Here is a 23,379-nt window from a genome sequence, read left to right on the forward strand (position 1 = left end):
CTGTGATGTTTGCGAAATTAAAAGTACGTGTTGGAAGAGAGGAGCTCCTGTCTTCTCCTGAGTCGTGAGCTATAAGGAAATGGTAAGCCTGGACTCTCTCAAGTCCATCCTCCCTGAACTTATGCAGAAAGCCCATGTTGAGAGATGGGGAGCCGTAATGACATCATTTGAACCCCTGGATCCAGCTATGCCTGAAACTCTTGCTCAAACTTACCAATTGTGTGAGCAAATATATTCCCTTTTTTTGTTTAAGCAAATTTGAATTGGCCTTTATCTTAAGTGACTAACAGGCTGGCTCAGAGCTCCTTAAGAAAAAGGGATGCTCACGGACCTCAGTCTCCAGCATCTTTCCATCTTGCTGCTCTGCTCTTGTCACGTCCGGTTGAAGCTGATAGCCTCCAAGTTCAGGTTCCAACTGGAAGAGGAAAGAACACGTGGAACAGTGCACAGCTGGTGTCTGAAGGCCAAGCTTTGGCGCTGGCACAACAGCGTGCCTTCATGGCTACGTGGACGGCCATGTGGACAGCCACTAGTGACACCGCCACATCTAACTGCAGGGGAGGCTGGGACATGTAGTCTGTCCAGGCAGCTGTGTGTCTAACCATGACTCTCTTTCTGAAGGAAAGAACAGAGGTTGGTGCACAACTGTCAGTCGAAGTCACACCTGGTGCTTGCAGATTAAAACAAGTGAAAAGCCAAGTCCAGTTTAAATGCATGTGAGGTTGGAGTGAGGTGAGGAAAAGCTGAGGAGGTCATGGACTCTGTCAACCTAGCTAAGCTGGAACGGCATTACCTAGAGCTCCCTTCCCTATACGGTTCCAAGTTAGAGTGTCAGGCAGCAGGGAAGCGGCTACCTTTACGTTCTGGCTGTAGGTGCAGGGCGCCATGCATTGCTGCCGCTCCCTGCATTGCTGCAGCCCCTGTGCATTTGCTGCAACACATGTGTTGCTGCAGGTCCCATGCATTGCTGCAGCTCCCTGCATTGCTGCTGGCCCCATGCATGGATGCAGCCCCTGTGCATGGATGCAGTTCCCTGTGTTGCTGCTGCTCCCATGCATTGCTGCAGCCCCTGTGCATTTGCTGCAGCACCTGTGTTGCTGCAGGTCCCATGCATCGCTGCAGCTCCCTGCATTGCTGCAGCCCCTGTGCATGGATGCAGCTCCCTGTGTTGCTGCTACTCGCATGCATTGATGCAGCTTCTGTGCATTGATGCTGCTCCCTGTGTTGCTGCTGCTCCTGTGCATTGCTGCTCATCTCTGGCTCACCGTGTTGCATGCGGCAGCAGCCCACAGCAGCTTCTCAGCAAATGTCCTATCTCCTCCTTCGGCTTCTCCGAGTCCTCCGCCAGGTGCAGGCATAGTTCTGTGGCCAAGGGAACCGGCAACTTCTGTGGGAAACAGATATGGACTCCAGCTGACCTCACAGGACCCAGACTTTCTTTATCTTAACCTCAAGGTTTCTCAACTTTGGCATTGTTGCTATTTTGAGTCAGAGAATTCTTTGTGGTGTGGGGACCGTCCTGTGCATTGTGGGATATTTAGCAGGTGCCTGGCCTCTATTCCCTAAATGCCAGGCTCTCCAGGTGTCTTCTTGGGGCAAAATCATCCCCACTTGAGAACCACTGACTTCACACCCAGCTTTGCTTCGAAATTGTTGGCCTGTGACCTACAGCAACTTCAGGCTCCCCACCTGCACAGGCCTATGCAGGCTTGATTGACCTGCCACCAGCTCCCCCAGCCACACAAAGTCTAACCTCACGTTCCTCACAGCGGTTCCGCTCACGCCTGCATTCCTGGGCCCAAGACACTGCCTTCCCAGGCCTGGCCCCTTTCTTCATTAAATTTTTTTAATTGGTATGTTAAAGCTATTTTGGTATAAAAACAAATATGATTTAGGCTGGATTCATTATTTTATAGTCATTAGTGTACTCATTTTAATGAAACGCTAAGCTTTTGTGGGCCCCTACAAGCATCGGGAGCCCTAAGCATTGTGTGTCTAATGGAGAAGTTGGCCCTGGGCCTGCTTCTCTCCCCGCGCCCTGGCCCACAGGTGCGCTCTCTTCACACATGGTCTTCTTTGTAATCGGAACAAAACTAGCAGTGATTTGTTCCTTTCCAGACCAACCCGAGTTTAGGGGGACAACTCCAAGTCCTTGATGCTGCATTTGTGGAAGCAGATCGGATTCGGCCCAAGACCCTCATAGCGCCTGCCTTTCAGTCTACTAGCGGGGCCAGCAGGCATGATAGTTGCCTTTTAGGGAATTCAGGACAAAAGATGAGTGTGAAATAAAACTCCCCTTTAAAAGCACATCAAAGAAAACAAGTGTGTCTCAAGGTGAAACTGCAGACACATGTTTTCTATGTATTTTCCATTAGATTGTTAATAATCAGATATAAATCACTGGGTGGAATCAGATGGACCAATCCTGGGGTCCCACTCCCCACCCAGTGACGGCTGTTTCTGATTAGTGTGGAGCCCGCTGCCCCTACAAACAATGGGCATCTCTCGGGGGCTGGAGAGGACAGGAAATTAAGCCATCAGGCATCTTGCCTATTATTCCCACGGCTTTCCACAAGCTGTAAATCCATCAGCTGTGAAAGGGGGAATATAAATTGGGCAAAGTGGGAGGAAGTTGGGGATGCAGTTTTATTCCACACCTCCCTCAGCATGTTTGTCTACAATCATCACTTCGGAATTAAGACACCTGCTTTACATTAGATGTTTTTCAGCTGGGCACCACTGTGGATGGTAGGAAGTTTGTATCAAAGCACAAAATTCTCCATGTAGCAAGAACTCTGTTTTTTGTGTGGTTGTTTTTTTTTTTTTTTTCATGAAAATATCAGGAAACCATTTTGAGTTGAACAGCCAAACTAAAAGTAGTTGAGTTTAAGATAAATGTTATGAAAATTGCATAAAACATTATATCAAAACCCTTGGCAGTGTCAAAAAGCAAGATTTCTGATTCCAACGAGTAGCTGAAGAAGAAAATTCAATTCCACTTTTTCTCGTTGTCTGCCAATTTTATAGCACTTCATTTAAAATGGAATCTCTAAAGAATCAATTCAAATTAGCTTTCCAGTTTCCCCCAAAGAATCTGCTTTAAAATAAATTGAATTGGAGCATGTGACATAATAAGTGAGCATAAAATTCATGTTAACTAGTCCGAAGGAAAAACTCATAATAAGGAAACAAATAATCTCACATGACTGAGCTAAAAATAGTCTTTAGATTGTCAGTTTCAAAATTGAACAAAAATAGGGGGAGTTGTTATAATAATGATATGGCGCATTTCTCCCTAATGAAATGGCCTTGAATTTTGTAATAAATTACAGAAAGAGAATCCTTTGGGTAAAAAAGAAGATGCCAGACATGAGTTGCTTTCATAAATAGAGTGACAGCAATGAAAATGCCGTCCAGCCGGGGCTGAGCGGCGACTCTACGAGGTGGCTTCACCATTGAAGACAGGACGGAGCTGGGGCGAGTCACAGTCAGAGGATGGCCCGTCCGGGTCTGCTGCGCCGTTTAGAAAGTGGCGTTTGCTTCTGTAGTTTTGTTTTGATCCGCAGTAAATATCATAAATATTTCTTTAAGATCTCTTTGTGAAGTACTAGGTCTCTGAGCTGCTTGAGGACAGAGACAATATCTTATTTGACTTGATGACCTATCACAATTCCTGGATTAACAAATTTATTGTTTAAATAAACTTAATTTTTAAAATTACACCTTTAAAAAAACTCACAGATAAGTTGGGAAATATGCCATAAGTTTAATTAAGGAGGAAACGGTTGGATTGTGGTGCTGTTTTGTCTTCTCATTACTGAAGTCAAGAAACAAATAACTTGGTTGATCATTGAAGAAGGCTTGATAGAGGTTCCTTAAGGCGCTGCCTAAAAGTAACCACAGAGGTGTTTACCTTAATGAGACTCAGTGTCTGAGAATTTAACTAGGTCTTGACATGTGGGGTCAGTCCTTTCCACAATACCCATTTGGGCTTCCTTGCTTTTCCGCTGTGCTCACTCAATATGGCTTTTAAAAGAGAGTGTTTTATTTCCTGCCACCTTACCGACCTTCCATCCACCCATTCATTGGTTCATCCATCTGATCACCTGTCCATCAAATATTTAAGGATATAGTGATGATGATGAATAATAACTAACATTTATTGAGTGCTTATTATGTGCTGTTTTAAACACTTTATACTAATTAACTCATTTAATCATCCCAACAATTCTATGAAGGCTGTACTATCATCATCCACACTTTACATACAAAGCAATTGAGGCACAGCAAAATGAAATACCCCGCCCAAGTTCACACCACTCGGAAGCAGGGGGGTTCAAGATTCAAACGCAGAGAGCCTGGCTCTAGAACCACCAGTCTGCTGCACTAGATAGACAGACACAGTCTTGCCATTCACAAGCCTCTACCATTGCCCTTGGGAAAAAGGACAAAGTGCCTTTTCCGGACTACAAGGCCCTGCCTGGCCTGGCGTCCTCTGTAAAGTCAGCTGCGCCCGGCACCCTAGGCTCCATGCTATACCCCGCCCAAGTTCACACCACTCGGAAGCAGGGGGGTTCAAGATTCAAACGCAGAGAGCCTGGCTCTAGAACCACCAGTCTGCTGCACTAGATAGACAGACACAGTCTTGCCATTCACAAGCCTCTACCATTGCCCTTGGGAAAAAGGACAAAGTGCCTTTTCCGGACTACAAGGCCCTGCCTGGCCTGGCGTCCTCTGTAAAGTCAGCTGCGCCCGGCACCCTAGGCTCCATGCTGTGCCCCACAAGCCCTCAGCCACAGGGCCTGCCTCCCTTTGGCCTCTGCTCCCTGCCATGCCCCTCCCACCAGAGGCTTTGGCACACGCCCTTCCCTCCTCTTTGTTGGGTTAGCTCTTCGTCATCCTTTAGATCCCCATTTCATCCTCAGCAAGCCCGTCCTATGTCCCTGCTTGGGCATCCCCCCCATCCTCATTTATTTCTCTATATCAGATACTTGTCTGTTATGGCTGAATTGTGTGTCCATTCCACCGCGCCCCCCCCTCGCCCAAGTTCACATGTTGAAGCCTTAACCCCTGGTACTCAGGAGGTGACTGTATTTGGAGACTGGGCCTTTAAAGATGTGATTAAGTTAAAATGAGGTCGTTAGGGTGGGCCCTAATTCAGTCTGGCTGGAGTCCTTATAAGAAGAGGAAATTTGGACACAGACACGCACACTCACGGGGTGAGCATGTGAGGACGCTACAAGAAGGTGGCCGTTGTAAACCAAGAAGAGAGGCCTCAGATGAAATTAATCTTCTTATCCCTTGAGCTTGGACTTCCAGCTTTCAGAATTGTAAGAAAATATATTTCTGTTGTGGAAGCCACCCGGTCTGTGGTATTTGGTTGGGGCAGCCTGAGCAGACCTTCTCCTTCATAGAACCTGCCATAGTTGCAATGGGACTTTCGTTTCATTATTTAATTACTATCTCTTTGAGAATAATGCAAGCTCCATAGGATGGGTTTTGCTCACCACGGTATCACCAGAGCCTGGCAAAGTGCCTGGCATGTAGTAGGTGCTCATTAAATACTTCTGCATGAATGAATAAAATATCTGAGTGAATGAATGAGCACATGCATGAAAGAAACAGTAATTACATAGTGGTTTTACCTCTGGGAAGATTTACTTGTGGCATGGGTAGCATCCAGAAACAAGGGCACCTTGTATTGGCTAATATGGGTATTAACATGCATTTATGTACCTTCAGTAGAAATAGCAAATTCCTGGAATTTCAAATTTTTAGTCCCTCAGAGAAACACTGTTCAATGAAATTTAATCTTGTGGATTTTATTTTTGAAGAGCCAAATATTTCTCTCTAGGGTAAAAAAGGATAATTTTAAGAGACATAAATCCAAAATCCTTGCAATTGGAAGAAAATATATTGCTTGTAGCAAATCATGCTGATTAAGGTCATGCTTGATTTTGGTTTGGAAAATGTCCTTTCTGGTTTCCACGGGGGCCAGGACACCCCCGTCAGAACAGAGGGGAATTGCCACACGGAGGGAGGGTGGGAGTCACGTGAGAATTTCTAGGTCGTCCTCTTTTCTGAGAAACTCATTATTCACTTAATTATTCATTCTGTTTATTTACTGTATAGTTATTACACATAAATATGGTGCAAATCCCCAGAATCCTCACACACCAGATGCCAGTTTCCCTCCGCAGTCCCAGAAGACATCGCCAAGCCATCACTGTGAGAATTAAAACAACAACAACTAAAACCCAATTAAAATTGTGCCAGCATGTTCATTTCCAAAAGAAAAACCCTGCAAATGAACAAGCTTTTAGTCACTCCCCTGACTGCTTCCGAAATGGAACAAACAAACAAAAACCCCTTAAACTAAAACTGGCAGAGAATTAGTGTTTAAATCACAGCCACCAGGACTTTCTATCTGCACAGAAAGGGGACTCTGGCTAAGTCAACTTCATATCATTTCTTTCAAAATCCAATGATGGAAGGAAACGTGTTGCTTTTCAGAATTTCAAGGTGTCTGGCCGAGCCTGATGCTGGCAGAAGGAGAAGCCAAGATGGTGACGTGATTGTTGGGGTCTTGGAATCTGTGGGTCACACAACCTAATGATCCTAATGATCTGAGCAGAGGGGGCTAAGGTGTACCTCACCCACCTGGGTATATGACTGGGCCTCCTCAGGGGGTTAACACGCGGCCCAGGCTCTCTGCACAAAACCCAACCCAGTTCAGGTCACCTGGTCAGTCTCCTCCAAGAAAGGGTTGGGGTGCAGAGAGATTCACGACGACTGAGGGCAGTGCCAGGCTGACGGCTGAGATGGAGGGTGTGTGGGGGGAGGAGGGTGTGCAGAGAGGTTGGGTGCATGTGTGTAAGTGTTCACAGGTCACCAATCCTCTGGGGATACTGGCCTCATGAAGGACAACCTGGCCTCTCAGATGAGTGTGTGGCTGTGGTCATCACCTCTGTAGACAGTTGCGGTGTAGTTGGGAGAACTGTCTGGACTGCTACCCCCCCCCCATACCAATGTAACAGTCTGCCTGGGGGGGCACGGTGAGACTGGCAGTGACCTCTGAGATGAGGTCCATTACAGGAAGTCCTGAAGCTCCTCTGGATAGGTCTGCAGTGTCGCCCAGACCTGGAGCTCAGACCTGCAAGACCAGGGCCTCGGTTCTCATTGTTGGGTTGTGAGGGTGGGCTCAGGAGTCACACTGGCCGGGTTCAAGTCCCAGGTCCGCCCTTCCCACTAACGCTCCTTCATGTCTCTGTGCTCATTCCCCTCCTCAGAGTAAGGACACTGCCTCCCCGTTAGCGCTGCCATAAGAATTAAATGTGCATGTGAAGTGCTTACAACAGTCAGCCAATGGCAGGCGTACAGTAATCGTTGGTTTTTACTATCAATGTTAATAAGTTCCAGTGCATGTAGTAATTCAGCACAGGACTAAGCTTTGCAGGAGCCATTTTTCCTACTTTTCATTTCCAAGGCAGCTGATCGAACCGTTTATTTCACTCTTAAGCAATAAGAATATTGCTATTCCTAGAACCTCAGCTTCAAATAAGTCCACCAATGCCTTATGGCCATTTTTGTTACCTGTTGCAAATATTTCTAGTCACAAAGCCTAATTTGGGGCCCTTTTTGCTGAGAAGGCAAAAACATTCTCTGAGTCTAATCTATTCAGCAATTACATCATCAAGTATCAGGCCCACCAAAACACAAAAGGCCTTCATTAATAATATATGGAATAGGAACTCTGTAAAATATTTCATTATTGGTTTCTTGTTAACGGAACATTAATAATCTGTTGCTGCTTTAAGAATTCCTGGGCACAAAAGCCTGATATATTAGGTTATGGCTCAAATTAGATATATTAAACAGTGACACCCATGGTATCATGAAAGAAACATGGTAGCACTGAGAAAATCAATTTTAAATTAAAATAAAATCATTCTCTCTGTGTTATGCTTCAATTTTCAAAGCAGCTGCTCTTTCAGATTAGCACTGACATGACCTCAACTATCAGAGGTCCAACGGTACATGTGTGTGCCCCAGCCCCTCCCCTGCTGACAGGCATTTCAAGTAGAGTTGCTCCAATTCCATCTCTTGGGTGGGGCAGGGGTGCAAGGGGAGAAGAGGAAGCCAGGGAGGAGGGAGGGTGACTCCATGGGTTCACAGTCACGACTATCCAAGTCAGGCGCCAGGGATGGGAAGACTGGGCCGCACCTTCATAAAGTCATAGCAACATAGGCCTGGAAGATCCCATTGAGAGCAGCTAATCCACCATTTCCCAAGGAATGGCTCTCTTTACACACACACACACACACACACACACACACACATTCTATGGTCCATCAAATAAGTCTGAGAAACAGTACATTTCTTGGAACCCCATAATAGACTTTAGCATTTTAAAGGTTCTATGAACTCTTATAGTAAAAAACAAAAAAAACATTTATAATCTTTAACCCAGTATTTGTCAAGATTCCTTGGCATGGCACCCTTTGCTCATATCACATTTATGTGTAACAGGCAATGAGCAACCTTACCTAAGTCAACCTCCTCACTGAAATTGATAAGGAAGAAGAAATTGAGGCCTCAGACAAGTGGCTTGTTGAAGAGCATAGGAGGTAGGGCCTGAGTGGAGAGTAGAAGTCAGATCTTCTGATTCTTAGCTCCATACCACACTGCCTCTCAGAGAAAGTGCCCTCTCATTCGTCAATCTACGCAGAACTGTCATGCTCCAGGCACGGTGCCAGCCACTAAAAATACAAAGATAAAAAGGACACATAGTGTCCGGCTTCGGAAAGTTCATAAGCTAGATTTGGAGATAGATATGGAAATGTACCAACTGTACTACAACAGGGGAGAACTCTGAAGAGATCGCTGTAGGAGTCCAGAAGAAAGTAGGACTAATCTCCCAAAGGAGTTAGGAGAGTAGCCACACAGGAGGTGACGTTGGTGTGGGGCCTTGAAGGGTGACCAGGAGTTTGCCTCAGAATATTTGTCCCTCCCCTCAATCCCTGTCTAAGGGGTTCTTACAATAGCTCCCTTGTATGGGGTAATGTTTGCATAAATCACCATGCTGGTGCCACATTACCTTGTCACCTGATTGGACCAGGGTCAGGGCCATACAGCAGCCAATCTAAAGGCTGGCCAGCACCCTGTAGGATGTCCAGAGAGCACTGTCCAATAGAACTTTGTTCAAGGATGAAAATGTTTTATTGGGCAATGTTCAATATGGTAGCTGCCAATCACATATAGCTGCTGGACACTCATAATATGGCTATTGAATATGGCCATGCAGTGAGAAACTGAATCTTTAATGTAATTTTTTGATCAGTTAATAATTAAGTTTAAATAGTCACACATGCTGGTGGTGACCACATTGGCTAGCAGTTTTTGACTGGTAAACAGTTTAAAATACAAGTTGCTCTAGGGTTATGATTTGATGTTGAAATCTAAGTTTAAAAGTAGTGTTGGAACATTTAAGAGAATTAAGACATATCAGATTATAGACTTTAATTAAATATAACAATGTAATACATGGGAAGATGTATTTTTCATTTGAGAATCAAAAACATTCAAGGAATTAGCTAGAATTCAATAATGAAACTAGAAGGAAAAAGAAGTTTTTAACTTAACAATCCAGTTTTGAATAGCCTATGTGTCAAAAAAGAAATCACAAGAAATTAGAACATATTTTGAAGATAATAGTGAAGATAAGGCATATTAAAACTTATGAAATGCAGCCAAAGCAGTGTTTAGAGGACATGTATAGCCTTAAATATAAATATTGGAATAGAGGCTGAAAATCAATGATCTTAGCCTCTCACATAGCTAGACATAAGAAAAGTAAAAGATAAAGGAACTGATAAAAAGGGCAGAAATAATGAATCCAAAAGTAAAGAAGAGCAACAAGCCCCCAAATTAAAAGATTCATAAAATTGGTAAGCCCCTAGAAAGACCAATCAAGAAAAGATAACTGAATACATTATTTATACATGCTGTTAAAACTTGAGGAACTTAGGATCGAATTATGAAAGCCTTATTCATCTTAAACTGATGAATAAAATTTAATGGCATAAATAAAACAATATGATCTGCATATGAGATGAAAGCTTAAGGAAGAACTAAGCTTATTACCATTTGCTCTGGTCTGAATGTTTGTGTCCCCCTTAAAATTCATGTTGTAATCCAGGAGGTGGGGCCCTTAGGAGGTGATTGCATCATGAGGGCAGAGCCTACGTGAATGGCATTAGTGGCTTTATAATAAGAGGCCCAAGAGAGCTTCCTTGACTGCCTGTGAGTGACAGTGAGGACACTGGCGTCCATGAAGAAGCAGGCACCCACCAGACACCAGACCTGCCAATACCATCATCTCAGACTCACAGCCCTTGGAACTGTGGGAAATGTCTGTCTGTTATTTATAAGCCATCCAGTCTATGGTGTTTTTGTTATAGCAGCTGGAACAGACTAAAACACCATTATAACTTTAATGAATAAAATATAAACTTTGTAAAACCAAACTTGTCCCTGAATAGTCTCACAGTGACCACGCTGGCTACGGTGGCGAGGTCACAGTGCCATGCTGAGGTCAAGCTGCCGTGACTGCAGAGAATACACGTGCTCCATCATTAACAGGCACCTCCCCCAGCTTTACTGAGATATAACTGACATATAACATTGTAAGTTTAAGTGCACATGTGATGACTTGATACACGTATGTATTGCAAAATGATAACCTCAATAAGGTTCGTTAACACCTCCATCACTTCACATAATAACCTTTTTTATTTTTAGGGTGAGAACATTTAAGATTGATGCTCTTAGAACCTTTCAAGTATATAGTTAGATATAGTCACGATGTTGCCCCTTAGGTCCCCAGAACTTACTCATCTTATGGAGACTTTTTGTGTGTGTGTGTGTTTTAAGGTTCTCCTAATGCCATTCAAAAGCAAATGCTTTAAACTACATGAGGTCTCTTCTTTGTCAGAAACCAGCCCAAATCATAGGAAAAGCTGTGAACGTACTTCCCAGTGGGTCACCATTGAGAGTTGAGAGCGTCCTATAAAGGTGCCATAAAACGTTGGTCATTAAAGTTTTTTGCTAATAAACAAATGTATCCTATATCATTATTTTAAAACTTAAATAGTGGAAAGGGATAGAATTTCCATCATAAAGATCTAAAATTAAAAAATAATAAACTTTTAATTTTAGAACAGTTTTAGATTTACAGAAAAAAAAATGTGAATACAGAGTCCCATACACCTCACACCCAGTTTTCCCTAATATTAACATCTTATGTTAATATGGTACATTAATCATAATTAATGAAATATATTGATACATCATTATTAACTGAAGTCCATACTTTATTCAGATTTCCTGGTTTTTTACCAAATGTCTTTTTACTGCTCTAGGATCCTGTCCTGGCTCTCACATTAGTTAGTCATCCTGGGTCCTTAGACTCCTCCTGGCTGGGAGAGTTCCTTCTATTTTTCTTGTTTTTTGATGACCTGGACAGTTTTGAGGAGGACTGGCCAGGTATTTTGTAAAATGTGTCTGAGTTGTGATTTGTCGGATGTTTTTCTCTGATTAGACAGGGATTGTTGGTTTTGGGAAGGAGAACCAGAGAGGTAAAGTGTCATTTTCATCACCTGCATAAAGGTGCAGAGTGTCCACATGATTTATCACTGTTGCTATTGACCTTGATCACCTGGCTGAGGTGGTGACTGTCCGGTTTCCTCCTGTTGCTGTTCCGCCCTCTGCACTGCACTCTTGGGAAGAAGGTCACCTTCCGCAGTCCACACTGACGGAAAAGGGAGCTGCGCTTCCTCTTTGAGGGCAGGGTACCTACATCGACGACTTGGAATTCTTCTGTGAGTTGAGATTTATCTCTACTCTTCCATTTATTTAGTTATTTGATGATTTATTTGAATCAGTGTGGACTCATAGATATTTATTTTAGACTTTGGGTTATAACCCAATACTATATTTTGTTGCTCAAATTGTTTCAGCTTTGGTCACCAAAAGCTCTTTCTGTTGGTTCGTGTGTCCCTTTGACACACGTCCTACCAACATAGGGTTTTTGTGTGCCTGGTTTTTGTTTGTTTGTTTTTAAGCACTCCCTCACTTTCTGGCGCTACGAGATGCTCCAGGCTCAAAAACAAAAACAAAAATCAGGTTTGGGGTTGAGCAGAGGTCAAGACTAAAGGAGAGATTTGTTTGTGGCATCATACCCAGGAAGGTGACAGCTGAAGTCTTGGAATGAAACCATCCTTGGTTGGAGAAGGTGTTGATCCAGAAGATTGGCCAACTCCAGGGCCTTGGAGAATACTAACACTTGTGGATGGTTGTAGGAGAGAAAACAGGAAAAGATAGTGGGCGAAAATGGACATAGACATACCACAAAAGGCCAATGTTGTGGAGGCTAAAGAGAGAAAAACCCAGGAGAAGGGACAAGTGTGACGGGGTCTGAGAGGGGCTGGTGGGTTTGACCTTTAGTAGGTCACCGGTGACCTCTTTGAGAGCCGTGGCCACAGAGGAAGACTGGAGCTGATTGTAGTGAGAGGGCAGGTTCAGGCTGCGGCACTGGAGAGAGAAGTAGCAACAGCTTCCTCCTCCATCTTCAGTTACTCCTCAGTCTCTTCAGAAGGCTCTTTTCTTTGCTGCCCAGTAAATGTTGATGTTACCTAGGACTCTATCCTTGGCTCCTAACAGATAGGATTCTCTTGGTTTCAAATAACAGCAGCAACTCCGGCTGGCTTGAGCAGAAAGATTTATTGGAAGGAGACAAGGTTACCTCACAGGACCCAAGGGTTACGACTGGACTTTGCACGTAAGCTTTAACTAGAAATCAAGCACCATAGGGTTTCTCCAGCTTCTTTCTTATTCCCCTCCTGGTATCTATTTCATTTTCTGCCTCCATCACAGATCAGCTGTCTCAGATTCTAGGCCACGTGGTGGGAAATGCCTGCCACTTGCTCAGAGTCATACCCACTCCCTCAGCCACTCAGGAGCACTGCTGTCTCACTTTCATTCCTAATGTCTTCCAAAGGAAGAGAATGAGTGGACCAACTTGCATAGATGCCCACCCTTGAGCTATCCAACTAAGGGCAGACCCACAAGGTCATGCTGCACAGACAGGGCAGGGACCGGGACCCAGGGGAGAAGCTGAGGGAAAAGCTTACAGGATGGGCATAAGGATTGGGCTTGAGGGAGTGATAAGGAGGGGAAGGTGACATGAGCAGCTTCTGGTCTGTGTTCTGAAAGCCTGGGCCCTCCTCAGCAGCAAATTCTAGGGGTGCTCTCCCTCCTTGATCAGGGGCCAGCCATATTTTCTTCTAAGAAAGAAAATCGAACGACTGCCTAGCTCTTATCAACTTCCCCTAGGACCAGGCAGCCCTCAGTGGACCTTGGTGAGCACCCATGGGCCATGTCTACTCTTGGGGAACCAGAGTTGACTGTTTCAGGGGCCAACTGAGCCTGTTTCTGTGGTCTTTGAACTTGGGACTGGACAGATCCCAGGCCAGGTGCGATTTAGAATGGTGGGAGGCTGATGGTGACTACGGCACAGAGACCGAGTCAGGACTGTTGGTCCTAGTTATCCTGGACACCAGCTGTGCCACTGCCCTCCCTGTGTTAGACTCTACGGACTGGCCCACCACTTTCCAGTACATTCCCTCTCTGTCTAAGCCAGCGGTCGCCAACCTTTCGGACCTCATGGACCACCAGTTGGCGACCGCTGGTCTAAGCTTCTTTGAGTAGGTTTCTGGGAGCCTGGGCTAATCTAACACCAAGGGAGTTGTCCAATAGCTGTTCACTATTAGCCTGGCCTCTAACCTCCCATTTCAACTGGAGAGAGTGACCCCTCCCTTTCTCTTGTCACGTTTCCTGGGAGAAATGAGGTCCAACATAGCGCTTGCAAAGGAGGTTTTGGTGTGCTGGCAATGACTGACATACTGGCACTTGACCGTGTATTACTTCAACTTTGATATTTAAAAAATTGAAAATCAGCATGACTTATGTATGAAGATAAGGATCAACGGCTCGATGATTCAATTTATGATGGAAATATACTTGCTGAACAAAACTCTTCCTAAAGTCAGAAAGGGCTTTTCACCAGCCAGAACAATCTGAACTAAAACACACATGATACCATCCTGGCCCCGTTGGCAGGAATAGCTTTAGATTTACAGAAAATTTTTGAAGATGGTAGAGTTCCCACAAACTCCTCAGCCAATTTCCCCTATCATTAACCTTTTATATGAGTATGACATATTAGTCACAATTAATGAGCCACTGCTAATACAATATTATTAACTAAAGTCCATACTCTATTAGTGTTCCCCTGATGTCCTTTCTTATTCCAGGATCCCATCCAGAATTCCAAATTACATTTAGCTATGCTTCTTTAGGCTCCTCTGATTTATCACAGCTTAAGACCTTATTTTTACTAAGCTTATCTGCTAATAATTGGTGTTAGAATGATGCTTACTTAATGGTTCTACTTTACAAATTTACATTTTTCTCCATCTTTAAATATTTAATACTTTAATAATTTGAATTACATTAGATATTTTCCTCATGTTGTTAATGTTAGGAATTCTGAACATCTAGAGATAAAATATTAGTATTGATGCTGGTATTTATTTTAAATAAATGCTGAATGTCCAGTGTCACAGTTTTTGTTGCTGTTTAGTAGTTACTGGCCCAACATAAAGGGCTCTGCAAATAAGTCCTTCCCCCGATACCTTTACTCCACTCTGTTCTTCCTCTGTGTACAGCTGGAGAAGACTCACCTGTGTCTGTCTTGCACAGCCAGTGCCCTGGGGGCATTTTTCAATGATGCCTTTGACCCTGGGTACATGATCTTAGAGAAGTCTTTAAGCTTTGCATTCCCAGCACCTTGCTCATTACTCTGAACCTAACAAGGACACGGTACAGGTAGGTGCTATATTTTTGTTCAACCCAATTGAAGGCATGAAGGAAACTGGCCCATTGGCAGGAGAAAGCGGCTGTTCTCCTGAAATTAGGAACTGATGAGAATCAGGGAGCCCAGGTGCGTGGCAAGGACCAGTAGAGGCGTGGAGGGTTGCAGAGTGGGGGGTTGAGAGTGAGGAGGAGCGGGTGGGGGGATCCCCAGTGGCAGAGCCTGACTCAGGGCGGCTAGCCAACATGAAGGAAACTACCTGGAATGACTGTAATGACCACCTCTAGGATTCGGAGACGCTACCAATGATCAGCATCTGAAAACCGGGAGGAAGAGTTTAATCGCAAGCATGCAGCACTGCAGAGCGAACGTTGACATTTAAATACACGACAATCTATTGGTCTCCCCGGAAGTTGCCGAAAGCCCCTCACAGCATCAGGCTTCACTTCTGTCCGTAGTTCATGGCATATTCGAAGTCTTTAAAGCTGACATGGCCATCTGAGTCTCGGTCTACTTCCCTGAGAAATGAAACAAGAAGTTACTTACAGGTGTTTTTCACTCCACGTGTGCATCAGGGGCACATCAGAATATGTCTTTGCATGTTTATGGGAGAGGCACCTATTTATCTACTTGAAGGCTAAGGCCGATGCCTAGTTTTTCGCTTACATTGATAAGTGGGAAGGAAAGAGAAAGGTATCTGCTAAAACCTACTGAAATAACATATTCTACACATTGAATGGAATGAAGCCAACCCACAGGTTATGTCAGAAAAGCAGGACTGATGGTTCTTCCAGTCATTTTGCAAATTCTTTCTGTGATATATCAATAAACACATATGCATTACCCAAGAGAAATGAGGAATAAACCAATAAGGGGTCAGAACATTTTGGGAATAATAATGATGGGAACAATGATTGACATCGTGCTTCACACTGCCTTCACATTCCTTCTCTCATTGAATCTGTGCACCGATGCTAGGAGGGGTCCCTTTTCTGGATGGAAGCATTGCGCTTAAAGAGGCTAATCGTTTCACAAGATCACACTGCTGGTGAGTGGCAGCGTTGGAAATCAAACCAGGATCATTAAATTCCAAAACCAGGGCTCTATACACACCTGCATGTTGCCTCCCTATGTATATAGGACGTTCAGGAGTGAAGTGGTTGTACTAGCTAGCTCCTGAAGTCCTCACTGGCTTCATCCGTGGCCTCATAAGATCTGCTAAATCCTCACCAACACCCCAGCACCTTTTCTGAATCCTCTAAAGAGTGGTGAGGATGTGAGCCTCTGGCTGGCAGGCTGAGGGGGTGGGCGGCCTCAGTGGGGTTGGCCCTGTGCGCCCCTGAGACAGGAGGACTGCCACCCAAACAGGGAGCAGGGGAATGGCACCCACGTGGACAGGTTACCCCATGTCAGAAGGACGTGGTTACTGCCTATGCCGCACACGCGACCCTTACCAGTAAAAGTAATGTTTATTTAAACAGAGTGTTTGAAAGGATAACTGATGAGAAGTGGTCACAATTCCTCTTTGGGGGGCATTCTAAAACAAAGCTTTACACGACTTATGGAAATTATATTCCGTTGAAACGACAAATGGTTTCAACCATGACACAGAGCTTTTTAAAACCAAGATTGGCCCAAGTCACAGAGCCACTAATCAGTGGAACCGTTTTAAAGCAGGCTTTTAAAATATTGAATTCTAAAATAAACTTTCTGAATATTTCATGCCAAAGTCTCTGAAGTCTTTAATGGTCCTGGATGGAGCGATGATAATTTTTCATTCTTTTGAAGTCAAGAAAAACCCCCACTTCTCTGCCCCAGGGCAAAACCATGTTGCAGCGTGTTAGTATAAAATGACTGCAGACTGTGGAGGCCATTACTCTTGTTACTTCTTTTGGTAAAATATACATGACAATTTCATGCTATTCAGGACCAAAAGCAGAATGTCAGATCTCTTCTAAGGGATTAGAAGTAATCAGTATCACATGTTACTGACTACAGAACAGAAACCATCACTTGTATTAAATTAGATCATTGAAGATTCTTAATATTGCCTAAATATTTTTTTCCCCAGGAACTGGATTAGATAAACGGCCTTTTTTCTTTCCGCTCTGAACTGGTATGGTTGAATTCTACTTCTCAGAGGGTGAGTTAAGTGGATAACGGAGGAAAGTAATGTTTAGAATAAATGGCTTCTGATAATATTTTTTGGTGTGTTTATTCACTTATCGAGACGCTGCATGCTTGTAGAAAAAGGGAATCCCTTTGCCTGATTCTCTCAGCAAATGGCCTTCACTGAAATAGCATTCACTTCTTTTTATTTCTTTGCTGTTGTTGCCAAAGCTTCCCATCCTAAAATGGGCATGGCATAACCGAGAGGCGCTAAAATGGAAAGGTTTATTCATAAGGTGTGGAGTGGCATTTTATTTATGTAATGAATGGAGGAACATTATGTTTATATTTAGAAGGAGACATGGTAAAATACTTTCTGCCTTCCAACTTTTCCTCCTCATCGCACATTTATATGAGCAGATCTGGTTGCTTCGGGGAGTGAGAAGAGGAAATTCGCATCTGAGAGCCATCATTTTAAAAGCTAAAATATACTGTTGTGCGTCGCAGACAGAGTGATTGCGGAGCAGGAAGGCACCCACACTCAGGCACGGTGCAAAGAAGAGCAGATGTGGCTGGCGGGTGGAATCGGCGGCGTGGGGAGGAGGTGGAGATAACGGCGCTGGGTAGGAAAGTTTTATTGCTTCCGTTTACAGCATTCAGCCCTAAAAGGAGTGTATTCGGGTTATGAAATGAGAGTGTGTATTCAGCAGGAAAACAGCCCGCCACCCCTCACCCCGACCAGAAGGAAACTCTACGATGGCCAGAACTTTCCCTCAATCGCCCCCCGAGTCCCCACCTCTTAGTGCAGAGCAGGCAATGAATGGATCTGTGGGATGAATGAATCGGGGGAAACAGTGGACAACGTGGCGGAATACCTACTGCCCTCCAGGAGGTACTGGGGGATTAAAGAAAGTCTATCACCACTGTCTTATGGAGTTTGATTACTGGCCAGAGAAAGAATACACACCGATGAGGCCCCCTAGGAACCATCACTCAGGGACCTAAAAGCATTGGCAGTTACGGTCTATGCCCAACTGCATTATACAAACACAGACGAGGCACAAGAGAGACCAAGGCAGGGGTGAGCCCTGGGGAATGAGGCTGCGGAGGACGGCACCGGACAGACGGAAGGGACCCCATTGAGTGGCAGGCTGAACGGTTTAGGGATAAAGAGCAGGAAATTGGACGCCAAGGCAGAACAGGGAGAGTCCTGCCTACAGGTGAAATCTGAGCACTTCAATCCAGGTACCTAGCTGCTCTCACCAGACCTGTGGATATAGGTAAGGTGGCTCTTGAACAACGCTGGTGTTAGGGCCTGACTCCCCCATAGACAGTCAAAAATCTTGCATGTAACCTGACTCCCCCCAAACTAACTACTAATAGCCTCCTACTGACCGGAACATAAACAGTCAATTAACACAGATTCTGTATGTTATATGTATTACATACGGTGCCCTTAGAATAAGCGAGAGAAGAGAAAATGGTATTATGAAAATCACAAGACAGAGAAATTACATTTGCAGTATTTATTGAAAATAATCCATGTATAAGTGGACTCCTGCAGTTTCAAGTGTCAATTGTAGACTTATAAACAAGCTTATATTTCAGAACTAGCTTTTCAAAGGAGTTAACAAAGCTTATATAGATGTGTGAGAGAAATATAAATTGTTATCGATAATAACTGCTTTTAGAAATGTAGATCCAATTAAATGAAAGACTTTCTGGTTTGCTTGGGGGTTTTTTTGTTTTGTTTGCTTGTTTTTTTAAAATATATTTTTATTGGTTTCAGAGAGGAAGGGAGAGGGAGGGAGAGAGAGAGAGAGAAAAATAGAAACATCAATGATGAGAGAGAACCATTGACCAGCTGCCTCCTGCACGCCCCCTACTGGGGATCGAGCCCACAACCTGGGCATGTGCCCTTGACTGGAATCAAACCCAGGATCCTTCAGTCCACAGGCCGACGCTCTACCTACTGAGCCAAACCAGCCAGGGCTGGTTTGCTTGTTTTTTGAAATGCAAAAGGAAGACCCAAAATTGATTTTGGAAGTAGTCATTCAAGAGAGCTGAACTGGCCCTAACGGGTTTGGGTCAGTGGATGGAGCGTCTGCCTGTGGACTGAAGGGTCCCAGGTTCGATTCTGGCCAAGGTCATGTACCTTGGTTGTGGGCACATTCCCAGTAGGGAGTGTGCAGGAGGTAGCTGATTGATGTTTCTTTCTCATCAATGTTTCTGACTCTCTATCCCTCTCCTTTCCTCTCTGTAAAAAATCAATAAAATATATTTTAAAAAAGAGAGAGCTGAACTGCTCTGTAATCGGTACAGACCTCCTAGGACCATCTTGGTAGAAGGAGATGACAAGCAAAATAAGAGAGGGTGCAGAAAGAGGGAGTTACCAAGAGAAATGTAGGGGGAGGCTGGGATCCCGTACAAGCAGAACTGATCCAAGAAAAAATCCCCAGTGGTGCAATGATCAGAAGTCCTTGAGTTGCCTGCAGTATTATTACTTCACCTCTCCCCATCTTCGCCAAGGGGTGCAACAGGCACACACTCTAAGGGGGGATGGTGTGTTGGGGGTGTCTATGTTGAGTTAGGCAATGAGTTTGGTCTGAGTGGGTGCAGGAGAGTGCAAGAGAAGCCAGTAAGATCATCTATCAATTGAATGAATTAAGAGAGATAAGAACTTAGAGCCAAAAGCTGTCCAGAACTTGGCAAAAAAAATCGTGGGAGGTGCTTTAAAATCCCCCAGAACGTGGAATGGGGGTTCCTGGCAATTCTATCAAGCCTTGGAGGTGTAGGAAGGCCTCGGATGACCCTGGGATTCATGGAGAATTTCAGGCAGGAGTAGACTCGGTCTATGCAGCTGAGTTCTAACAGTTTTCATATCTGTTAAAATACATTTTCTGACTCATCACAGAAGTGGTTATAATTACTTTCATCAGCATGAGCCTTCGCATTTGCCTCTTTTACATCCTGATTTGTTAGCCAAGATTTTGTTCTGTCCCTTCTTGTGATGCTGTGAGAACTCCAACAGCCCAGACTAGATGGGCCCCGGTGACCCGGGAGCTGAATGGTCCCTCCTGAAGGAGCCAGGGTTTCATACTGAGAATCTTTAAGTGAAGCCACAATGTTGCTCTAATACACTCTGAAGAGAGACATAAGTTGTTGCTTTTTTAATTTAAAAAATATGTAAATAGTGAATGTTTCTCACAAGTACTAAATGTTTTCTTTTGTACAAAAATATTTACATCATAACATTTCTTGTAATGTTCTGAAAGCAGTTATGTCTTTGAAAATATTTTTTGCTGTAAAATAAGTTGAGAGAGTACCCCAAGGCCAGCTCTCCAAAGCCAGATTTCACACTAGAATAATTGTTTTTGGCCAAGTTACTTTAAAGAAAAAAAAGGAACAAGGAAATGGTTGAATTTCATTACATTGAAACAATAAAATACTTTCTATTAAAATGATATAAAGTCTATAAGAGGGACATTTTTCAGTGGAAACAAGAATACAAACTAGCACATATATTACAAATGCAATGTCATACACATCTATATTTGGGTAAAAGTTGAAAGTTATATGCTCAACAGAAACTTTATCTTATGAGTAATCTGCCTTAAAATATTCTTTAACATCGATCTATTTTTCAACTAAAGGAATATTTTCTTTCTCTTTAGTCTGAATTTTCTAAACAAGTGACCTTATTTCTCAAGGATAGATCCTCAGTAGCCAGATCAGGGTTTTATAACCTCAGCTGATGTTTTGGGCTGGATAACTCCTCGTTGGAGGGCTGTCCCGTGCATGGAGGATGTTTAGCGGCGTCCCTGGTTTCTACCCACTAGATGCCAGTAGCCCTCTCCTCTCCAGTTGTGACTGTCAGAATTGTCTCTAGATACTGCCAAGTGTCCCCTGGGGGACAAAATCATTCCGGGTTGAAAACCACTGAGGTAGGCCCTGGCCGGGTAGCTCAGTTGGTTAGAGTGTCTTCCCCATATGCCAAGGTTGTGGGTTCGATCCCTGCTCAGGGCACATACAAGAATCAACCAACGAATGCATAAATAAGTGGAACAACAAATCAATGTTTCTCTCCCCCCAACCCCCTCAAATCAATAAATTAAAAAACAAAAAAGAAAGCTACTGAGCTAGAGGAATCAAAATTGGAGGCAATTCTTTGGGACATTCCAGCTACATCTGCACTTACTATAATTGCTTTAAAGATTTTTTTTTTTGACAAGTGATTTTGGGGGCAGCTGAGGCATATGTTTCTTGGATGGATCATGCAGAGAACTGCCTCACCATCCCTAGATTCCGAACGGAGCCCAGAGAAGACCCCACTCAGAGGCCAGCTCCTGGTGGCGGCGCCAGAGCCGGTGACAGGCGCATGGATCTGTGCTCCCAGCGAAGACCCCGACAGGCAGCAAGTACTGAGTCCCTGTGACAGTCACGCGGGGCTTTGAAAGCTGATGCCTTATGGATTCACCTGAAACATCCATGAGAAACGTAATGTGGAGGCAAAGATTTCTATGAGCAACGTTTTCTTAGTGGAATTTCTGGGGTGCGGCAAAGGGAGAGAGACTCTCCTTCGCTTTGATTCTTTACGGAATAATTTAAACTCAAGTCAAAACTGCCATTACACAGGGACAGAGCTGTCACACTGACTGGAAAGTGAGAGTAGAAATCACCCTCTACGCAGGGAGCCCTGCTGGGCCTGAGAGGACCTGCCAATTGCAGATGCCATGATGGTGATGGCTGCTTCTCCAGAGAGCAGCCTGCTCTCCAGGAACCCCTGCTGCCTCCCACCGGCATCCTTGCCTCTTTGTTGATGGGAGTTCTGCAGGCTCTACGCAATGCGGTTCATTAATCTTACCTTTCTAAAGACACGTGTTAGGAAGAGCCACTGAGACACGCAGGAAAGACGAGGAGACGTGTAGGTGATTTCCGTCTTGTCTGGGCCCCTATGTTCAGAGTGTGTCTGATGCCCTTGGTGCCCCACCTGTCACCCTGCCGGAGTCCCTCCCCCAGCTGCCCTCTGCACCAAGGGCCCCTGGTGGCCTGGGGCTGCTCTGACACCTGGAGTGGCCCTCACACAGAGCAGAGAGCTCTCTGGAAGTATGAAAAAAGAAGGACTTAGTCCCGTAGGCAGCCCTTGACCAAGGAGGGAACAGGCGCCAATGGGTGAATGCTCTGTTCTCCTGTCCCTCGGGCAGACGCCGTGGCGGTCCTTCTCTCGGCTCTTGGCTCCGGTGAGACTCAGCTCCCGTCGCTCACAGAGGGACCCGACTGGGTACCAGACCCTTGAGTTGGCTTCCCGTCATCCTCTGTTCCACTGCTGCTCACGAAGGTTATTTCCCAAACCACCTGCCCGCAGCCCTCATCTACCGCTCTGCTTCCAGGGGGAGCCCAGGCTGAAATGCAGCGGAGAGCTATCTGAGAGGTGACGTTCTCATGGGGCATTGTGTTTTTATTTTAAAAAATATTTTATTAATTTTAGAGAGAGAGGAAGGGAGAGGGAGAGAGGAACATTGATGAGAGAGAGAAACATCGATTGGCCATCTCCTGCACAGCCCCCACCGGGAACCAAGCCCGCAATCCGGGCATATGCCCTGACCAGGAATTGAACCTGCGACCTCTCAGTGCACCGGACGACACTCAGCCAACTGAGCCACACCGGCCAGGGCTCATGGGGCCTGTTAAACTGCCATCGGCCATAGCAGGTCACCTGCTCAGATTCTCACTCGGGTGAGGGGGATCTACTTGAAATGATCTGTTCTCTGATCCAGAGTCTTCCTCTATTTGGAAAATGATTTCAAGAGCAAATGACACATTGCCTTGAGGAAGAGCTCCAAGTTTGAAGTTCCAGGCAACTGGAATGTCAGGGTTAAACCAGGAAAAGATAGCAGCCATCTTCTCTTCTCCAATACACGTCTGAATAACATTTAGTCTGTTAACAATACATAGTGTTACTAGTGGCCCGGTGCATGAAATTCGTGCAGGGGGGGGGGGTGTCCCTTAGCCCGGCCTGCACCCTCTCCAATCTCGGACCCCTAGGGGAATATCCGACTAAACCGGCAGTCGGACATCCCTCTCGCAATCTGGGACCACTGTCTCCTAACCGCTCACCTACCTGATCGCCCCTAACCACTCTGCCTGCTGGCCTGCTCACCCCCAACTGCCCCCCCCCCCACCGGCCTCACCCCCAACAACGCCCCCTTGCTGGCCTGCTCACCCCCACTGCCCCCCCCGCTGGCCTGATAGCCCCCAACTGCTCCCCCTGCTAGCCTGATTGCCCCCAACTGCCCCCACTAATGTCTTGATCACCCCCAACTGCCCTCCCCTCCTGG

The 23,379-nt window shown here is 45.0% G+C and overlaps 1 protein-coding gene across 1 annotated transcript in view; it reads right to left on the bottom strand.

Annotated features, from left to right (window-relative positions):
* Positions 1–15,252: 15,252 nt before the first annotated feature.
* EFCAB11 (EF-hand calcium binding domain 11) overlaps positions 15,253–23,379 on the bottom strand; it is a 124,908-nt gene continuing 116,781 nt past the window's right edge. Inside the window, exon 6 of the mRNA XM_006101673.3 lies at positions 15,253–15,450. Coding sequence (XP_006101735.1) covers positions 15,375–15,450 — 76 coding nt within the window. The 3' untranslated portion in view covers positions 15,253–15,374. The remainder of the gene's footprint in view (positions 15,451–23,379) is intronic.

Source organism: Myotis lucifugus, unplaced genomic scaffold (genome assembly GCF_000147115.1).
Source record: "Myotis lucifugus unplaced genomic scaffold, Myoluc2.0 scaffold_377, whole genome shotgun sequence".
Lineage (NCBI taxonomy): Eukaryota > Metazoa > Chordata > Mammalia > Chiroptera > Vespertilionidae > Myotis > Myotis lucifugus.